At 39.4% G+C, this 17,586-nt stretch overlaps 2 protein-coding genes across 11 annotated transcripts in view; one reads left to right on the top strand and one right to left on the bottom strand.

The window, feature by feature from the left end:
• Positions 1–17,586, top strand: part of RECQL (RecQ like helicase) — a 24,552-nt gene continuing 6,966 nt past the window's right edge. For 2 of the 10 annotated variants that reach the window (XR_004239641.1, XR_004239640.1), the window contains exons 1-15: positions 67–1,112; positions 1,429–1,501; positions 2,615–2,812; positions 4,668–4,847; positions 5,377–5,483; positions 6,428–6,626; positions 8,080–8,246; positions 8,635–8,716; positions 9,774–9,922; positions 10,015–10,132; positions 10,781–10,919; positions 11,623–11,714; positions 13,472–13,691; positions 14,762–14,891; positions 15,085–15,333. Coding sequence is in view for 8 of the 10 variants with exons in the window: in XM_032106193.1 (XP_031962084.1) it covers positions 1,486–1,501; positions 2,615–2,812; positions 4,668–4,847; positions 5,377–5,483; positions 6,428–6,626; positions 8,080–8,246; positions 8,635–8,716; positions 9,774–9,922; positions 10,015–10,132; positions 10,781–10,919; positions 11,623–11,714; positions 13,472–13,691; positions 14,762–14,891; positions 15,085–15,273 (1,986 nt within the window). In the remaining 2 variants the exon portion in view is untranslated. Of the gene's footprint in view, positions 35–66; positions 1,199–1,428; positions 1,502–2,614; positions 2,813–4,667; positions 4,848–5,376; positions 5,484–6,427; positions 6,627–8,079; positions 8,247–8,634; positions 8,717–9,773; positions 9,923–10,014; positions 10,133–10,780; positions 10,920–11,622; positions 11,715–13,471; positions 13,692–14,761; positions 14,892–15,084; positions 16,404–17,586 lie in introns of those variants that run through there. The other 8 variants (XM_032106189.1, XM_032106192.1, XM_032106193.1 and 5 more) reach the window with 8 other exon arrangements.
• Positions 16,231–17,586, bottom strand: part of PYROXD1 (pyridine nucleotide-disulphide oxidoreductase domain 1) — a 12,009-nt gene continuing 10,653 nt past the window's right edge. Inside the window, exon 12 of the mRNA XM_032106196.1 lies at positions 16,231–17,384. Within this exon, the coding sequence (XP_031962087.1) occupies positions 17,136–17,384 (249 nt within the window). The 3' untranslated portion in view covers positions 16,231–17,135. The remainder of the gene's footprint in view (positions 17,385–17,586) is intronic.

Genomic DNA, 17,586 nt, shown 5'->3' on the forward strand with positions numbered 1-17,586 from the left:
GGCGGAAGGGGCGGGGCCGGCGCGCGCGGCACAGGTGGGAGCGGGGGCGCGGGGCGGGTGAGGGTGAGGGATAAGGGATAAAAGGCGCGGGAGCGCGGCTGGTACTAACCCTTGGGGTAGCTGTGGGAGCTATCAGTCCGAGCCAGGCCTGAGCCCGCCGCACGGGAGGACACAGTAGCGAGGCGCGGTGGCGTCCCCTGCCTGGCCCTGGTAGTCTCTATCCCTTCATCTGTCCCGCTCCGCCCTGCATCCACCGAGGAAGTGCCTCCCTTCCCTGCACTCCCTGAGCAGGTGCTTCTTTGCCTCCCCCAGCAGTCTCCTTCCCTTGCTCCATCCTGCATCGCCGAGCAGGGGCTTCCTTGCCTGCCGTCCGCAGCCTCCGTCCGTCCGTCCATCTATCCCCGCCCTGCAGCCCTACCGAGTAGGTGCTTCCGGCCTGAAAAGCACCGTGCCCGCGGCTGGCGTGTGGGTGAGGAGTGCGGAGGATATTCCAATGTATATGTTCACTATGTATCTTCGTGTATGTGTTCCATATAATAGTCACACTATATGCGTATGAATATTCCCACACTGGAGTAGGTTGCCCAGGGATGTGGTGGAGTCACCATCCCTGGAGGGGATTAAGAGGCGTCTGGATCTGGCCCTGGGTGATGCTGAAGCGTTTTATTCACACATCATTTTTAATATATATTTTCTTCTCCATTTATAGGAGCGGGGAAGATCTTTGTTATGGTGGAATCAGCTGATAGTGAGGATCTGCTGAATTTATTCCCTTTCACCTTCCATTAGACTCTGCTTCTATCTATGTAATAAATAGTTCAAAATTCAATAACAGAGAGAAAACATCAAGTTTCTTGAGTTTGGTATTGTTAACATATAATATGACGAAGATTGTTGTTCAAAAAATGAGCCAATAAATAGAATTCTATGTTCATTTCACTGATGATCTATTCAAAATCAATCCCCCTTCTCTGAACCAAACCACATTTTCACTTCCTCCTAACAGGTCCTCTAGGTCTTATGGTGGCTCCCTTTCTAAGGGGCACAACATAATGTGTTCAGACTTCTGTAAAATGGTCTTTGAAGAGATCAAAAAAGATAATGGACACTTGGTGAGTGACTGGTCTACGTTAGAGCATTCTTCTTGCAGGAAATTTATGACTTGGTCAAAATTCACTTGGATTCATTTAGAAGCCTGGTGGGTTGTGGAATTGGTTGTGAGTTTGTGTTCATCCATTTTGCAGAAGGGAGAAAGCAGTTGTCATCTAGTGGAGCTTCTTTACATAAGCAAATTAAATTAACCGGTTCTTAAACTGTTAAATTAACAGCTCTGGTAATGAAGAATCTCCTGCAGTAAATTTGTTCTAAGTTGAGAAGGTTGCCTTATAAAATATATTTTAAGATATATTTATTTCATTTTCTTTTTAGTGACAGTTGCTTGGTTAAATAAGATCTCCTAAGGATAACATTCTTTAATCTCTAAAGATGACAGCTGTTGCAGGTAATCCACAATTAATATTCCATATGTTCATTTTGCTGTTGTTTAACAGACACAATCACCTGATGTTACTTATTGTTATTTATATGAATTTATGGTATGTAGAAAAGAGTTTGTGAGGTCTGTGCTATTATACTTAAGATTTGAAGGAAAAAAATTCTTTTACTGGAAAACTTTTTATTTCTTAGGTAAAACTAACCCAAAATGCCCCATCCCTGGAAGTGTTCAAGGCCAGTTTGGATGGGGCTCTGGGCAACCTGTTCTAGTGGCAGAGGGGTTGGAACAAGATGAGCTTTAAGGTCCCTTCCAACCCAAGCTATTGTATGATGAAAATCAAGTTTGTCAAGGAAATTACTTGGTTTTCAATATTTTGAAAATGTGCTTCGTATTTTAAGATATTTGTAACTCTTTTCTGCTGAGTAGCAGTGGGCATTTAGGAAGACAACTTGTCACCATTTTGTGCCACTTGAAATGAGGATATTTTTTCCATATCACACATTTTTGTTTCCATAACCATATTACCATATCTGCTCTGGTTGGACCAAAATCTCTTGGGTTTTCTGGGTGTGGGGGAGGAAGTAATTTCTTCTTATGCTTTTCTGACCTGGCTCTGAAATAGTGATACATGCTTGGCATGCAGGCGTATGTGTTAATTATTCTTTTAAACTCTGGGGATTGGCTTCTAGAACACAATCTGCAATTCACACACATGCCTATTGGGATGGAAAGAGGCAAATTCCTGCCAAAGATTCACGTGTGTAACCTAAGCTTTTGAGGAGTGTTTCCTTCATTTTTTTCACGTGAACGATGGCTTGTGTTTGTAAAAGCATTTTCTGCTATATCCAAACCTTGTTGTTCATCAGATCCTCTTGTTCTGTGCAGGAGGGAGATCTTGGTGCATGAAACATTAGCTTTTTGCTAATGGCCCTGTTTTCAGCTCCAGAAGAATTTGACTTGCTGAGGTTAATGTTGCTTCTCACATGTAAATAAATGCTTTCTATTAACAACTTGTTTGTGTTATGCTTACGTTGGGATTGGAGTACAATTAATATAATTAAAACTGGCATCAGCACATGACTAGTCTCTATTGTGCCGCCTTCTTGCTTTTCCTTGCAGTGCTAGAGGAGGTGCTGGTGTCCATTGAGAATGAGCTGCAAGCAGTGGAGATGCAGATACAGGAGCTTGTGGATAAGCAGCAGGAACTCCTTCAAAAGAAGATGAGAGTAAAGAATCTGATAAAACAGTCCTCAGGAGACTTGGAGGCAGGTGGAAGTAAAGACACTGAAACCTCAGCTGAGGAATGGAACAAAAAAGGTTTGCAGATTCAAATTATAATATTTTAGCAGAAAGGTGATCTAATTCAGTAGAGGAAATTGCACTTTATACAGAGTTTTGTTTGGATAATGGTATTGTCCTATTCAATTTTCATCAGCTGGCTGACATGCCAAGGTAATGGGGTAATGTTTGTACTTGTCTCACTGGATATTCCTAAACACTAATCTTGAGTTGTTCTGGGCAGAATTATCTGTTCTGTCAGAATGGCCTGTTATAACTACTTTAATTCTTTGCTTGTTGCAAAGTCATGATTTGATTTGCTCTTAGAATCCCAGAGTAAATTTTTATTACAATACTTGTATACTAAATACTTAAATTATATTGCAATACTTATCCTTGTTTGTGTAGTAAAACAAATTGCTCTGGATTTTGTCAGGATTTGAAACTGACAATTTTGCACTTAGAGTTGTTTCTTGCTGGTTTTGTGTTTCCTCTTGCTTGAGTGGGTAGGACATTGGTGGCATTTGTGATGGGTTATGTAGCCTCATTGTCTTACCAAATTAATGCGAATTAGATGGATGCCGACTGCCAAAAATAACCTAGAATACATTATTGTGGTAGAATTAGTGCCTCGTGGTGGTGCGAGGGCTGCTGTCTTTCAAGTTAAACATTAACTGAAGTCCTGGATAGTTGGTGGTTCTTGGCCATGTTATGCCTTGCCAAATTTTACTCAGATATTTTTTTTTTCTCCATTTTAATTTAATTTTCAATTTGGAAATGCCTATATCTATTGTATATATAAGCTTTTTTGTCTTTTTAAAAAATGAAATTAATGTTGTAGTTGAATCCATATTTATCTATGTGTTTGAGGAGTATTATGCAAATGTAAGAATACTGATACTTTATCATTGCAAATTATGCTATTGAAAAAATCACTTGGTTTGTGTAGTTTTATGCCTAATTCTGTCTTCCTGTGCTTTGAAAATTAGTATCTTTGCAATCAGATGCTGTGTATGTGTTGAACAAGAGCAGCAGCTAAATTTGTTCCCAGTAGAAAGCTCATGGAAGTTAGTGGGAGGCTTTTCTTGGTTTCAGAGAGCCTTGGATTTTGACTGTGCTCTTTGTAAATTTCTTTGCAATGTCACCTCAGGCCCCAGAGTTAATTCTTGCATTGCATGTGGTGTAACCCGGAGCTCCCACGGTTTTTCTGCATTTTAATTTTAATAGTACCAAAAAGATGCATCAGGAAGCATAATTTAAGTTTTTACAGTATTTCATCTTTAAAAAATGCAGTCTTTAGCTCTTTATCGAAGAAAAGAAAAACCTATTATAAGCATGTTGGGGTGGTGATTTTGGGGAAGATTAAACAACTTTTCCGCCTCCTTTTTTTTTTGTTGTTTTTACAAATGCTTATTACTGATGGAATAAATTTGTATCCCTACTCAATTATACTATTTGTAATTGCTGCATTTGTATGAGGGAAGCATTTGAGTAACTCTTGTAGGGCTCAGTGTCTGGTTTTATTTATTTTCAGGGGGGTTTCTAATTTCTAGTTAATTTTGGACTAATGAGTTAACATGATCATTAGCACTCTGAAGTTCATCTGTTTTGAGTATTTCACATTAGTTCACATCCATGTGCAATGAGAGCTTTGGTCTGGAGGTGGATTGTGTTTACAATTTGAGTTTTCAAAGGTCCACCCTAGAAAATGGTGTATCCAGACTCAGGTTGTGTGGAGCTTTTTCTGTGCCATTATTGAATCTTTAAACACTTTTCCAGATCTAAAATTGTGTTGCTGCCAGATTTAGTTATTGAATATGTAAATTACTCCTCCTTCTTACATTTTAATTTGCTTATGAAATGTGTTTGTTGAGTTGGTTTTTTCCCTTAACAGATTTTCCATGGTATGAGAAGATAAAGACTGCACTGCAGAGCAAATTTAAACTCCAGAAGTTTAGATCCCTGCAACTTGAAACAGTAAATGCTGCAATGGCAGGAAAGGATATATTTCTTGTCATGCCTACGGGTGGTGGAAAGAGCCTTTGTTACCAGTTACCAGCTGTCTGTTCTGATGGTATGGAAGGGGGAAAAAAAAGGACATAATATAAAGAATTAGATTTATTTTCTCCCTTTTATAGTTATTTGGAGAATGAACATTATTTGGTGTGGTTTTTGTTTGGTTGATTTGGTTTTGTTAGGTTTTTTTAGTAACTCATTCAATTGCACTGGAAGTTTACTTGTTTACAAAGGCCAAATTTACCACTACCTGTCACTGCTTAGTTCTATGGTAAATCAGCACCTCATGACACAGATATCCAACTTGTTTTGTTTTGTATATCTTTATACTCTGTCTGTTGCAGCTCAGTTGTTTGTGGTCTAGACCCTGTGGGGAGGTGCATGCCATGGGCCTTTAATAAGAATTATCCCTATGGGATCTGGCACTCACGTGCCAGCTATCTAGGAGAGGAATCTGCTGCTGTGTATGAAGCTTAAGCTTACATCTGGAAGTGTCTTCAGAGCAGGGCTGACACATCAGTGAAAAGAATTAGAGGAGATTTGTGACATCTGAACTGCTCAGTTTGCACAACGATTGGTTGTTACAGGTTTCACACTGGTGATATGTCCTTTGATATCTCTCATGGAAGATCAGCTCATGGTTTTGGAACAGCTTGGTATTTCTGCAGCTTTATTAAATGCCTCAAGCAGCAAGGTATGTTTAACTTCACGTGTTTTGTGGTGTATGTGCTGGTGTCTCCCCTCTGTGTAGTTACTTGTGAATGTTGAATGGATGAGAGATTTATCAGCTAATGCTGTTCTATCAACAGTATCTATCAACAGCCAGGAGGGTGCCGTGATATGGGCAAGGTGGTTAAGTATCTTGTGTTCATGTTTTACTGACAACAACACATGGGAACCAACACCTTCTGTGGAATAAATAGATTTCTTGGAGCTATTTAGAGGATGTGAAGTACCTTTGGCTGGTGTGTGTTGTACATTTTTACTCAGTTTCTAGACTTGAAGTAGGTGATTTTTGTCCACTACTACCATGTTGAGCAGTGCAGGCTTTTACATATAATTATTTCTCTCTTACTATAGGGTGGTGAGCTGTTTGATCCAGAGGCCAAGAAGCAACTTATTTCCCAGTCTCTTACTAGACAATTGCTTCTTTTATAGTTATTTCCTGACTAGCAGGAGGCCGTGATCATTAACTTGCATGTGACACTGGATTCGATAAGTCAAATGTGCTTGTGCCAAACTTGAAGCCTGTTTTGATGCAGAGCACTCTGAAAACTCAGTAATAAAAACCACTGTTGTGTGCAAGGAGTTATTTTACACTTGCAGTATCACAGGCATGTTTGGTACATCATAGTTTATTGGGAAAATATTGATACCACACGATGGAGCAAAGACACATATTCAACATTTTGCTGCTTCAAAGTTCCATCACAGATTTTCTAAGTATTAAAATGACCATTTTATATATCGTGATCTTCTACAAAGGCTTGTAGTGGTCAATACCGTGGAACAGTTTATCAGTCTCTGTTAATTACACCTTATGAATTGCTAATCACCTCTTAAGAACCTTAGCACTAGGCAACCTCAGTGTGTTGTCCCAGTTTGTTACCCCCTGCTCTCTCGTTTTGTTTTGAACAGGAACATGTGAAGTGGGTCCACACAGAAATGCTGAACAGGAATTCAAAACTGAAGCTCATTTATGTGACCCCTGAGAAGATTGCAAAGAGCAAAATGTTCATGTCCAAGCTGGAGAAGGCTTATCAGGCTGGGTGCCTGGCTCGCATCGCTGTGGATGAGGTGCATTGCTGCAGTCAGTGGGGCCATGACTTCAGGCCTGGTATGCTCCTCACAAATGCCTTTTGCATGGTTCTTCAGGCATCAGTGCATAATGACTTGGGCCTGAAATAAGGCCAGCTGCTTTCTTCATGTGTTAAGTAAATTCTTAATGTGTGACAAGTACCTGTGTTAGCTCAAGGACTTTAATTTGCAAATTGTCCAGGAGCTAAGTCCCTACCAGTGATGATTTCAACATAGATTTTGCTGTCAGTATTCTGAAAAACGCCTTATTCAGCTTACTTTAATTGGAGCTTTATAAAATCAAAGGTTTTAGCTGGCATCTTTAATATGGACAATAGTTACCTTTAATCTACTGCTACATGAAAGTGTCATTCTGTACACTACTCCCTGGCACCTACGGTGAAAGAGGTAGAGCATATTGTAAATTCATGAGGCATATTTTAATCATCTCTAAAGCAAGTGGAAACAAATGTCCTTTGCTTACAGGAAAAGAAGGTGTGCTTCAGTCTTTTTCCTCTCTTGGAGATTATAGAATATTGTTGGTTACTGTTTCTTTGTCTTTGAAAGAAAACCTGATTTGAAGCAATATTAATTGTAAAGTCACTCTTAGCGGTTTTGCTAGAAAGTGGCGCCTGAGCCAAGAGCCAGGCTAGTTCAACAGGCAGTGTGGAATTTGGATATGTACCTCTGGCTGCATTTCTGTTCTAAGGCAGCAGGTGATTGTCACTACTGAGCCTTTAACATCTTTTATTATTACAGTCTGAGCTATGTATCCAAATTCCACATTGCTTGTTTATTAGAAAAGTTCAGTTTACTCAAAAGCCGTAAAAACACACCTGCAAAATAACCTGAGTGTTGTTTAATACAGTGCCACACATATTTTTCTAACTTTTTAAAAATTTATATTTCCATATATTTTTGCCGTCTGAATTGTGGCTGATAATTGCAGCCTTACAGTACCTGGAGGGTGCCTAAGAGAAAACTGGGGAGGGACTTTTTAGAAGAGCCTGGAGTGACAGGCCAAGGGGGAATAGCTTCAAACTGAGAGTACATTTAGACTGGATATTAGGAAGAAATCCTTTTCTGTGAGGTGGTGAGGCATGGGAACAGTTGCCCAGAGAAGTTATGGATGCCTCATCCCTGGAGGTGTTCAAGGCCAGGTTGGATGGGGCTGTGAGCAACCTGGTGTAGTGGAAGGGAAGGTGTCCCTGCCCATGGCAGGGGGGTTGGAACGAGATGGTCTTGAAGGTGTTTTCCAACCCAAATGATTCTGTGATTGCTTCTTTAAAATTCAATTAGAAGGCATCTCTTTTGACAAGTGCAATCTGCTTGTTACTTCCTTTGGATGTGTAAACTAGTTCTGTAGTAGTTTAGCAGTAATAACATTTATTGCAGTATTACCCCATTAAATACTATCTACATGAATGTCTTTTTAAGTTTGAATTTGTGGTATGAAAAATCTTTTTCTTTCCCCTTTTTGTTTTCTTGCTTAGACTACAAGTCTCTTGGCATCTTGAAAAGACAGTTTCCCAATACTCCCTTGATTGGATTGACAGCAACAGCTACCAATCACGTTTTAAAGGATGCTCAGAACATTTTGCATGTTCAGAAGTGCATTACCTTTACTGCTTCCTTCAACCGACCCAACCTTTACTATGAGGTAGGTCTTGTTACCTGTTTTTTTGGCTGCAGTGCTGTTGTGCTGTCTCTGGGAAGGAGAGAGGCAGGCGGCAGGTTCAGACTGCTTCAACCTGTTGGAAAATATGTCCCATGATGGCAAAAAGGTTGTGAATTATTGTGTTGTGCTGTATTTTCACTCTGGCCACAGGTTTGTTTATTGTTCTTTGTGGGGAAAGCTTGCAGGTTTGTTTTGGGGTTTATTTTTCTGTGGACTTTTGAGTTGTAATCTGATTGTTCATAAAGAGAATATAGTAATTTTTTTTAAATGGCAGAAGAGTTGTGTTTATTATACTGGAAAAAGTGAAAAAAGGTTTTTGGCAGACTGTTTGCCTACTTGAACTCTGACTTGTGCATAATATATTTTTGAGGTTCGGCATAAGCCTTCAAATAACGAAGATTTCATTGAGGACATAGTTAAGACCATTAATGGAAGATACAAAGGACTGTCAGGTAAAAAGTGTCAAAAAGACACATGTTATTTTTCATAACCTTCAGCATTACAAGGATATTGGGATGTTTTCAAGTGATCTTGAAGCATGTAGAGAAATTCTGCCTTTACCATACATTAAACATCCAGCATTAGAATAAATTAAATTTATAAGATCCATACCTTGAATAATTTCTCTCTTCGTTCATTGGTGTTTAAATGTCTTTACTGCTTACTCGTATCTTCTGAAGTATTGAACTGGAATGTTGATGTCTGTAGAACAATGTTTACATAGGTAAGAATAATAGGAAGTTTTAAGATTGGAAAAGCAAAGCTCAGAAAAGGTTGTCTCTGTGTTCTTAAATCACACATTATTTAGTATCTATGTGTCAGGATACTTGTTATCTTTAACATGTTTTTTCATATTTGATCATAAGGGTCATCTGTTACTCAGTGCCCAGAATGGGTGTTATGGGGTTAATTGTAGATAAAAGCAGAACTGTAAAGGTTGGACTTGTGTAATCAATAAATTACATAGTGGAAATAAAGAGGAGAGACATCTTTCCAAGGCAGCAGAACCCAGGTTTCTGGAGCAGCAGTCTGTCCCTGTCTCTGCTTGGAGCTCTGTGGCTGTGAGGAGCAGCTCCCTGAGCACAAACTGTGCTAAGATGATCACAAATCACATGGCTTTGTGTATAATCCCTGATTTAGCCCAGCCTGGCTAATGACAAAAAGCAGATTTAACTGAAACCTCAGGTGAGATGCCATAGATGTCATAAGGAATAGCAGCACCTCTTTATAGTAGCTTTAATAAGCATTGTCCTCCTTGAGCATTAATAGGATACTTCCATGATTCTATGGATTGGCACCTGTATTTCCTCTTTAGCCATCAGGTCCAAGCTGATAATTGAAGTTTCCTTCATGAATACCAATACCATGGACTAAACAAGCTCAAAGACTGTATAGTGTTTTTAAATTATTTCTTTTATAAGCTAATAAAACTTTCACAATTGTTTTTTAAGTATTGGGGATTGTTTGGCCTTTTTAAGGCATTACAAGACCTCTTTCACTTTTGTGCAGGAATTGTGTACTGTTTTTCTCAGAAGGATTCTGAGCAAGTTACTGTGAGTTTGCAGAAACTGGGAATCAAGGCAGGGACTTACCATGCAAACATGGATGCTAAATATAAAACCAAAGTTCATAAAGGATGGGCAACAAATCAAATCCAGGTTAAGTAAATACTGTTCATGTACTTACGTCTCATTTAAACAAATTGTGGTTTGGTACCTTGATGATTTCTTAATCTTTTTCTTTTTTCCAGGTTGTAGTGGCAACAGTTGCTTTTGGCATGGGAATTGATAAACCTGATGTGAGGTTTGTAATCCATCACTCTATGAGCAAGTCCATGGAAAACTACTACCAAGAGAGTGGACGTGCAGGTATTCTAGGAAGTGGCTTTTGTGAAGTTGCCATTTACATCCATTAAACCAGTAAAACTGTCCTTCAGTTTTCCAGGCATTTGTGCAAAGTCTCCTGGCTTTGAGATAGTTTTCAAAGGGTAAAATGACACTGCCTCTGTAAAGAGGCTGTAAATATAAACTGCATTCATGACCTGGCCTCTACTGCAGTATAACAAAGAATGTCTGGGTACCTAGACCTCCACTCTGCATTTTTTTAATTACTTGATTTTTATCACGTCTGTGGCTTACCAGAATAAGATGACATGGATTTGACATACAATTTTTCATTTTTTTATTTTGTATAGTGACTGGGATGTATGATTTGCTCAGATTGTCTCTAGATGGTGTTTAATCACTGTATGAATTTCAGAAATACAAGTAGGATGGGGAGTCTGGAGCAGGGAATTTTAAGAATTGATCAATGTTCAGCAGCACTAAATGCCTGTTCTGGCCAATCTCCCCCTCCCCCCCCAAAAAACATTTTGTGGTGTTATGGTTTTCTTGATCTTGTTTGTTTCAGTACTTTTTTAAAGGCAGATTTGAGTCTATGTGGAGAAAAGCTTTTCAAGGAACTTGAGGGGCAATTGGTTGAGGTTTTAATTTTCTGTTCATTTTAATGCATTGCAGGTAGAGATGACCAAAAAGCTGACTGCATTTTGTATTACGGGTTCGGAGATATATTCAGAATCAGCTCAATGGTAGTGATGGAAAATGTTGGCCAAGAGAAGCTGTATGATATGGTATCTTATTGCCAAAATATGAACAAGTAAGTTACTGTGGTGGCTTGGTTGCTTAGTTTTTAAATAGGCCAACTTTGTTGGGGTTTTTAGAGGGCATTTAAAAAAAAAAAAAAAGCCAAAACAAAAGAAAAAACAGGAAACAAAACCAAAATGAACCCATCACCAAACAAAACTACCCACAAAAACAGGAATGGGCTTGCCAGCTTCAGGATTCAATTCTGGAAGTGGTTATGTTGAGGTGAAATACCTGTCAACAAACACTGTTTGGATTTCAGTCGGAGGAAATACTGGAATGCTTTGGTTTTGACTCTAAGCTAGAGTGTTTAATGCTTCACCTGCTCCACTGAGCTGTCTGGAATACTTCATGGAAAACGGGTATACCTGTGCTGTGGACAACTGGTGCATCCAGTAAAGCCTTTGGTGGTCTCAGTGTAACAATGAGTTCATATTCTTACCATTTTTCATTCTCTTGAAATTGCAGATTATACTTTTCCGCTTCAACCAAACTGTTCCTACACCAGTGTTAAATCATTATTCCTATTGGCACAGCTGATAGGGAATACTGGTGTTGCAGTATTTGTTCTCTGATTTTTCCTGTGATAATTCTTCATGCTTGTTTTGAGATCTGAGCTGTCCCTAGGGACCTTTTTTGCCATTTTCATGACGTATAACAGAGGTGTTATAAATTCACTTGTGTTCTATAGCCTCCCTCTGCTCTCTGCTCTTTAGGTGTCGCCGGGTGCTCATAGCCCACCACTTTGATGAAGTGTGGGATTCTGCAAACTGCAACAGAATGTGTGATAACTGCTGTAGAGAGAATGGTAGGTAAAGGACAGAGAACATAGGAAAAGTTGATTTAAAGAAACACCTTGTGTAGAAAAACTATAAGCAAATTTTGAGATCTGTGCTTGTATTACTGACTGTTTTCAAGGTGCAGATTTGTTATGGACATCAGTTTTTGGTGGCCTGCTGTTGCCAAATTCAGGGTGTTTAGCAGGATACTTCCTTGTTTGGCTTTTTGCCTGAGGTTGGACACTTTGGTATTTTTCAGGCTCAGCTGTTCACCTGTTCCCAAAAGAAAAGCTGGGGCAAGGGGGAGATTGGCTTACCTGTTTTAAAAGGATTCTGGTTGTGTCAGGTTTTGTTTCAGGATTTTTTTGGGTGTGAAAGCTTTATTGAGAAGGAGCCCCTGCATGTCATACTGTCACACTCAGGCTCTGAGGAAGGTACAGTTTGCACGGCCTCTCACAACTTGCCTGGAAAAATCCCTGAGGATTTTAGGGCTGCACGCTCATGAGATGTTCCTGTGTCAGGACTGCACATGACAGGTGTGCAGAACAACTGAGCACTCTAATTCAAGGTTTTGCTTGTGATTTCAGAAAGCTGAAAGACTCAGAAGATGAACAAAGCATCTGTTGTTGCACTTAAAAAGTGAGTGCTGTGACTTGAACATGGGAAACCCCATGGAAAGCAAGAAAGCTCTGAAAGAGCTGAGAGAAAGTTGGTCTTGGGCATCTCTAAAGGTTGCACAAAATCACCTTAAATCTTACTGAGGACCAACTAGGTGAATTCTTGTAATATGTGGAAAATACTGTCTCCTCATAACACATATCTGTTGCAAAAAGCATTTGGATAATACAGTGATCAACACTTGAAAAAACTTAGGAACAATTCTGTATTCAAAGCTGTTCTCATAACGACTTTATTTCCCCCCATGTTTCTGGAGTGTAAAGCAGACAAACCAAAATTTAACTTTTTTTCATTATACAGTTTTATTGTATAATAAAAGTCTTTTGCAAAATCTTGCAAGTAACAATGTCTTGTTATCTCCTAATTAGAAATGGGGCTTAGCTGAAATGTACTCTGGGATCAGAGTTTGGGAAGAGTATGGAGCTGGCTTGTCCCCAAGGCTTGCAGGAGCCCTGTGATGAAATGAAGTTGAAATATATCCTGTTTACTTCTTCACCTCTAGGGCCTTTTGATACTTAAGCAAGCTCTAAGGAAACTTAGCAGTAGTACTTGTTTTACAGTACTTAATCCTTAGTGTCAGTCAGTTGAGGTAATTCTGTGCCATGATCTGATCATTATGTACTACGTTGATGAGTTGGTGCTCAGAATTGTTATTGATCATGAAGCTAATTATTATAATGTAATTATTGCTTTTTATGTCTGTCTCATTTTGTCCATATCTGTCTTGAGAGAAGAAATGTCTCACAGTCTTCACCTCTTCTGTGCTCTCTAATCTTTTCATAATAAACACTGTGGGTGAGGAAAAGGAATCCAGTTCTAGAGTAACATAGTAGCTACATTGCAAATTTTATGCTTTGAAATAATTTCTGGTTTGTAACATTAAATACAAGTATAAATGTTTGTCAGATGGGAGTTTCAATAATGGAGAAAAATATGTGAGTATACATATATCCTGATTTGACAGAAGAAAAGTTACCACTTTATTTGTTAAGTTAGTATAAAAGCAAAACAAAAAAAGTATTGCTATTATACAGCACAAAGATATGTATTAATAGCTATATATAACTACAAAGAACTTTCTATTTAGTTCCTTTACTTTTACTTGCAGCTTGTGAGAAGATGGATGTAACAGGATACTGCAGGGATCTAATCAAGATCATTGAGCAAGCTGACAGCATGAGTGAGAAGCTCACCCCACTGAAATTAATTGATGCCTGGTCTGGGAAAGGTGTGTCCAAATTCAGGGTGCCTGAAGTTACTCCACCCAAGCACCCTCGAGAGGAGCTGGAGAGAATTATTGCCCATTTATTGCTGCAGCAGTATCTGAAGTATGTAAGATAACTATTTTGTTTTCTTTGTTTTGGTTTTTTAACATTCAGTAGTCATTTTTCTTTGCTCTCTTGTAACTTCTGTATAATACTAATGGATACATTCTGTATTCTTGTTTTTATTTCAGATGCATTTAATGTATTCTTAAAAATGCTCCAAATATTGCTCTATTTCTATTTCAAAAGTTGGAGGAACATTTGACATGCTGCATCTTGTGCAATTTTAAAAAGCTAGGGTCTTCTATATTCAGATAGAACGTTTAAATCTGCAGCAGGATTCATTTTGGAGAAGCCTGCAGTTTATACAGATCTCACTCACATTCCATGCATAAGGAAGGCAAAAGCCCATATGATGTCTAAGTCAGGAAAGACTGGCTAATGTGTAAAATGCTACTCAGAAATTTTAAGAAAGTATAGTAAAATAACAGTGCTGCCTCTGTAAGCTGTCTGTGTGCTATGTGTTTTGTCTTCTCATACAATTTTATAAATTCAAGAATATCTACAAATGACCTAATCCTTTTATTTTGTCTTAATTTTTCTTTGCATCTCTCCATACAGCTGACTTTTTTTTTATATTACTAAGAGGGTGAGCAGATGACTTATTACATCTTTTTTCCTTTTCCTCCACGTGTTTCAAGAGATTGACCAAGTGCATGTCTGAGCGTTTTTGTGTGTTTAAAGGTCCACAAACTGAATTGTGATAAGTGTTGGCCAGAGTAGCTCTAAATCAACCGAGTGCTTGCTTGGATAGGTAAAGCAGAATGAAGCTGCTGTTTGGAACATCCATCAGAATGGATTATGTGAAGGGTTATGTGTCCCTTTCAATATGGGAAGCGTTGTTGAGATCAAAGCAGGCTGCCCAGGGAAGTGGTGAAGTCACCATCCCTGGGAGTGTTCACAAAACATGTGGATATGGCACTTGAGGACATGTTTAGTGGCGGTGCTGGCTTGATGGTTGGACTTGATCTTGGAGGTCTTTTCTAACCTTAATGATTCTATGATTTTTTCCCCCTGCATAGTCTGGCCTCTGTCTCCAGCCTTCCCTTGTAACGCTGATTTAATTCATGCAGGGAGGATTTCAGCTTCACAGCCTTTGCTACAATATCCTACCTGAAGGTGGGACCGAAAGCCCGGCTGCTGAAAAATGACAGACACGTGATCACCATAGAAGGGATAACAAACGGGAAAAGTGTTTTCAAGGTATTTAGATCTGTACTGGTTTGCTATATAGATATCTTCTCCATTAGAGCTTAATTTAATTATTTGGTATCTGCTCAAAATATGTTTTGTAGTAATGCAGTCAACCTCATAAATATCTTCTCTCTTATGTGGGAACATGGAAAAAGAAGGAAAACAATGTTAGAATTTTAATTGAAGTCTTTATATCTTACAGGTCAAACCATCCCAATCTTCAAATTTGAAAGGAAGCAGAGAAAATGCCCAGACTGTATCAAAGACTGTCCAAGATTCAGTGGTGAAGAAATCACAGGAACATAAACGGCCCAGCTGTGGTCCTAACTTAAAAGCAAAGAAGCCTAAGCTTCAGGCAGGTGGAAATGACCAACCAGTAGTTATTGACTGAGTGTCACAGACTACAACTTAGGATCTAATCATGGTTGCTGCTCCATGGACAATGCAGTGTGTAAGTTCAGTTTGTGCTTTAGTAATGGTATTTTTATTTAATAAACACTGAACAGGGAACAAATATTCTTAAAAATTGTCAAATCTAGAAGGAGGCTAGTAGTAAAGGAAAAAGTGTTTCCTATCAAAATAATTGGTGCATATCTTAGGATACATCAGTGATTACAAAACCTGTATTAAACCATGTTGCTTTTTTAACTCTTTTGGAAGTGTACTATATAGTAACACTATGGGAGGATCATGCCATCTGGGACGGACTTCCAGAGGTTTCCAGACTTCCTTCCTGTGGGAGTCTCCACCCACTACTCCCGTGAGAGTCATCTTGAAGTTTCCCTCCTTTGCAGCACAGGACTGTGGTGGTCCTTAGCTCTGCAGTGTCTCTGGAGACCCTGTCACCTCCTGTTCCTTCTGCCTGCTGTGCAGGTGACTCTCCTCCTTCACCAGTGACTCCACTGCAGCCACAGCACAGCTTCCCCAGGGCGGCTGCTGTCACCAGTCCCAGGGAGTGACATCGGACAGCCAGAGACTGGGATGCTGCTGCAGCCTTCCTCTGGAGCCCTGGCTGGGTCAAAGCTGCTGCTCTGCCAGGGCTGGTTGGCCCAGCCCATGTGGGCATTGCCACCTCTGCAGTTCTGAGCAAGGACATGTGTCCCTACACCCACTGTGGTATATTTGAGTGAAATACTGTATTTATGAGTGAAATATTATGTGTATTTGTCCCTTTGAAATGTCTGTTGCTTTTAGAATTAGATTTCTCTAGCTTGTTATTCAGATAGAAATTTATAACTTCCGTGCTTTGCAAAAGTACCTAAATTTAGGTTTAAACACAAGACAACCTGCCAGCCTGGGAAAAACTCAACAGCTACTGCTGCTTGCAAGCATTCTCAGGCACACATGCTGAGTGCTATATTCAATTTTATTTACTTACTTTTAACATCTTTGCAGCCAAAGATCAAAAAGGCAAGTTCAGTTTCACTAACAAACACAAGTTCTGGGTGGTTGCATTTTGGTTCTTCTCCCTTCCTCCCCCAACACTTACGTGTATAACAAATATAAAACAAGTATCATTAAGAACACGCTCTTCATCTTTATTTTTCTGATAAAATTGTGACAGTGACTAAAGCCTATAGTCTTTCACCCATCCTTGAGCTAAAGACCTTTGCCAAAAATTGAATTAATTTAGTTAAAAACAGTCATTCTCAAAAAAATGTAAGTGATTTGTCTGGGAGAAGTCTCAATCTGTACTGCCAACTCTGCATTGAGTGGAGTACAATAAATTCTTCCCAATTTGACCCTAAATAAATAGCAACTCCCATGTAGCATCGGTAGAACAAAATCAAAGCCAGGATGAAACAGCTGCTGTCCAAGGCTGGCACTGTGCAAAATAGTGCAGCTCTACCCCAACACCTGGACAGCTGAAGGGACAAGCAGTTAAAAAGCTGCTCTCAACTGCCATCTCATCCTGGCTTTCATTGTGCAAAGCTTGTGTTCTGTACTTAACTGAGTAGAAAATACATTTATTTCAGAAGTAAACTTATGGGGGGGAAAAAAAAGGCATAAGGCCTTATATTTGCAACCCACATTCCACGTACTAAGACCTCTGAGCACCCTCTGCCCTAAAACTTCTGTGTTCATTTGAGCCAGCTCAACAGAGATTAGCTGGTACCTGTGTCAGTATTTTGGCAAGATCAACCCAAAATCTTTACAGAGAATTGCATTTATCCCTCATTTCTGGTAATCCTGAGAAAACAGTTTTCTAAGATGTATTACTTGGTATCTTTCAAAATGGGAATGGGGTATTGTTCAATCAAAATAATCTTCTATATCAATATCTGGATTTAGAAGATCTTCACCATAGGCTGAAAGATCCATTTGATTTAAAATTAAGTTTTCAAAGGTTTCTTCCAAGTCCGTTTCACCAATCAGCACAGCTCCCATCATTCGGCCATTCTGCATCACCACTTTCACATACTCATGTCCCTTGGTACATCTCAGCATCAGCTCATGGTCTGAGCCTAAGCCCTGGGCATTGTACTTTCCCAAAACCACCACCTAACAGAAGGAAAAGGGAAAAGAAAAAGCTCTCATAAGAGCATTGCAGTGGCTTTTAGCATTTCTGTTGCTAACACTTCCAGGCCTCAAAAGTGATGCAAACAGGGAAATACTTGTCTCTAGGGTCCCTCCCCCACCACTGGCTTGCAAACACACAGCGGACTCAAAAATCTTCCCCTTGAAATACCATACACATTAGTAC

Source organism: Corvus moneduloides, chromosome 4, assembly GCF_009650955.1.
Source record: "Corvus moneduloides isolate bCorMon1 chromosome 4, bCorMon1.pri, whole genome shotgun sequence".
Lineage (NCBI taxonomy): Eukaryota > Metazoa > Chordata > Aves > Passeriformes > Corvidae > Corvus > Corvus moneduloides.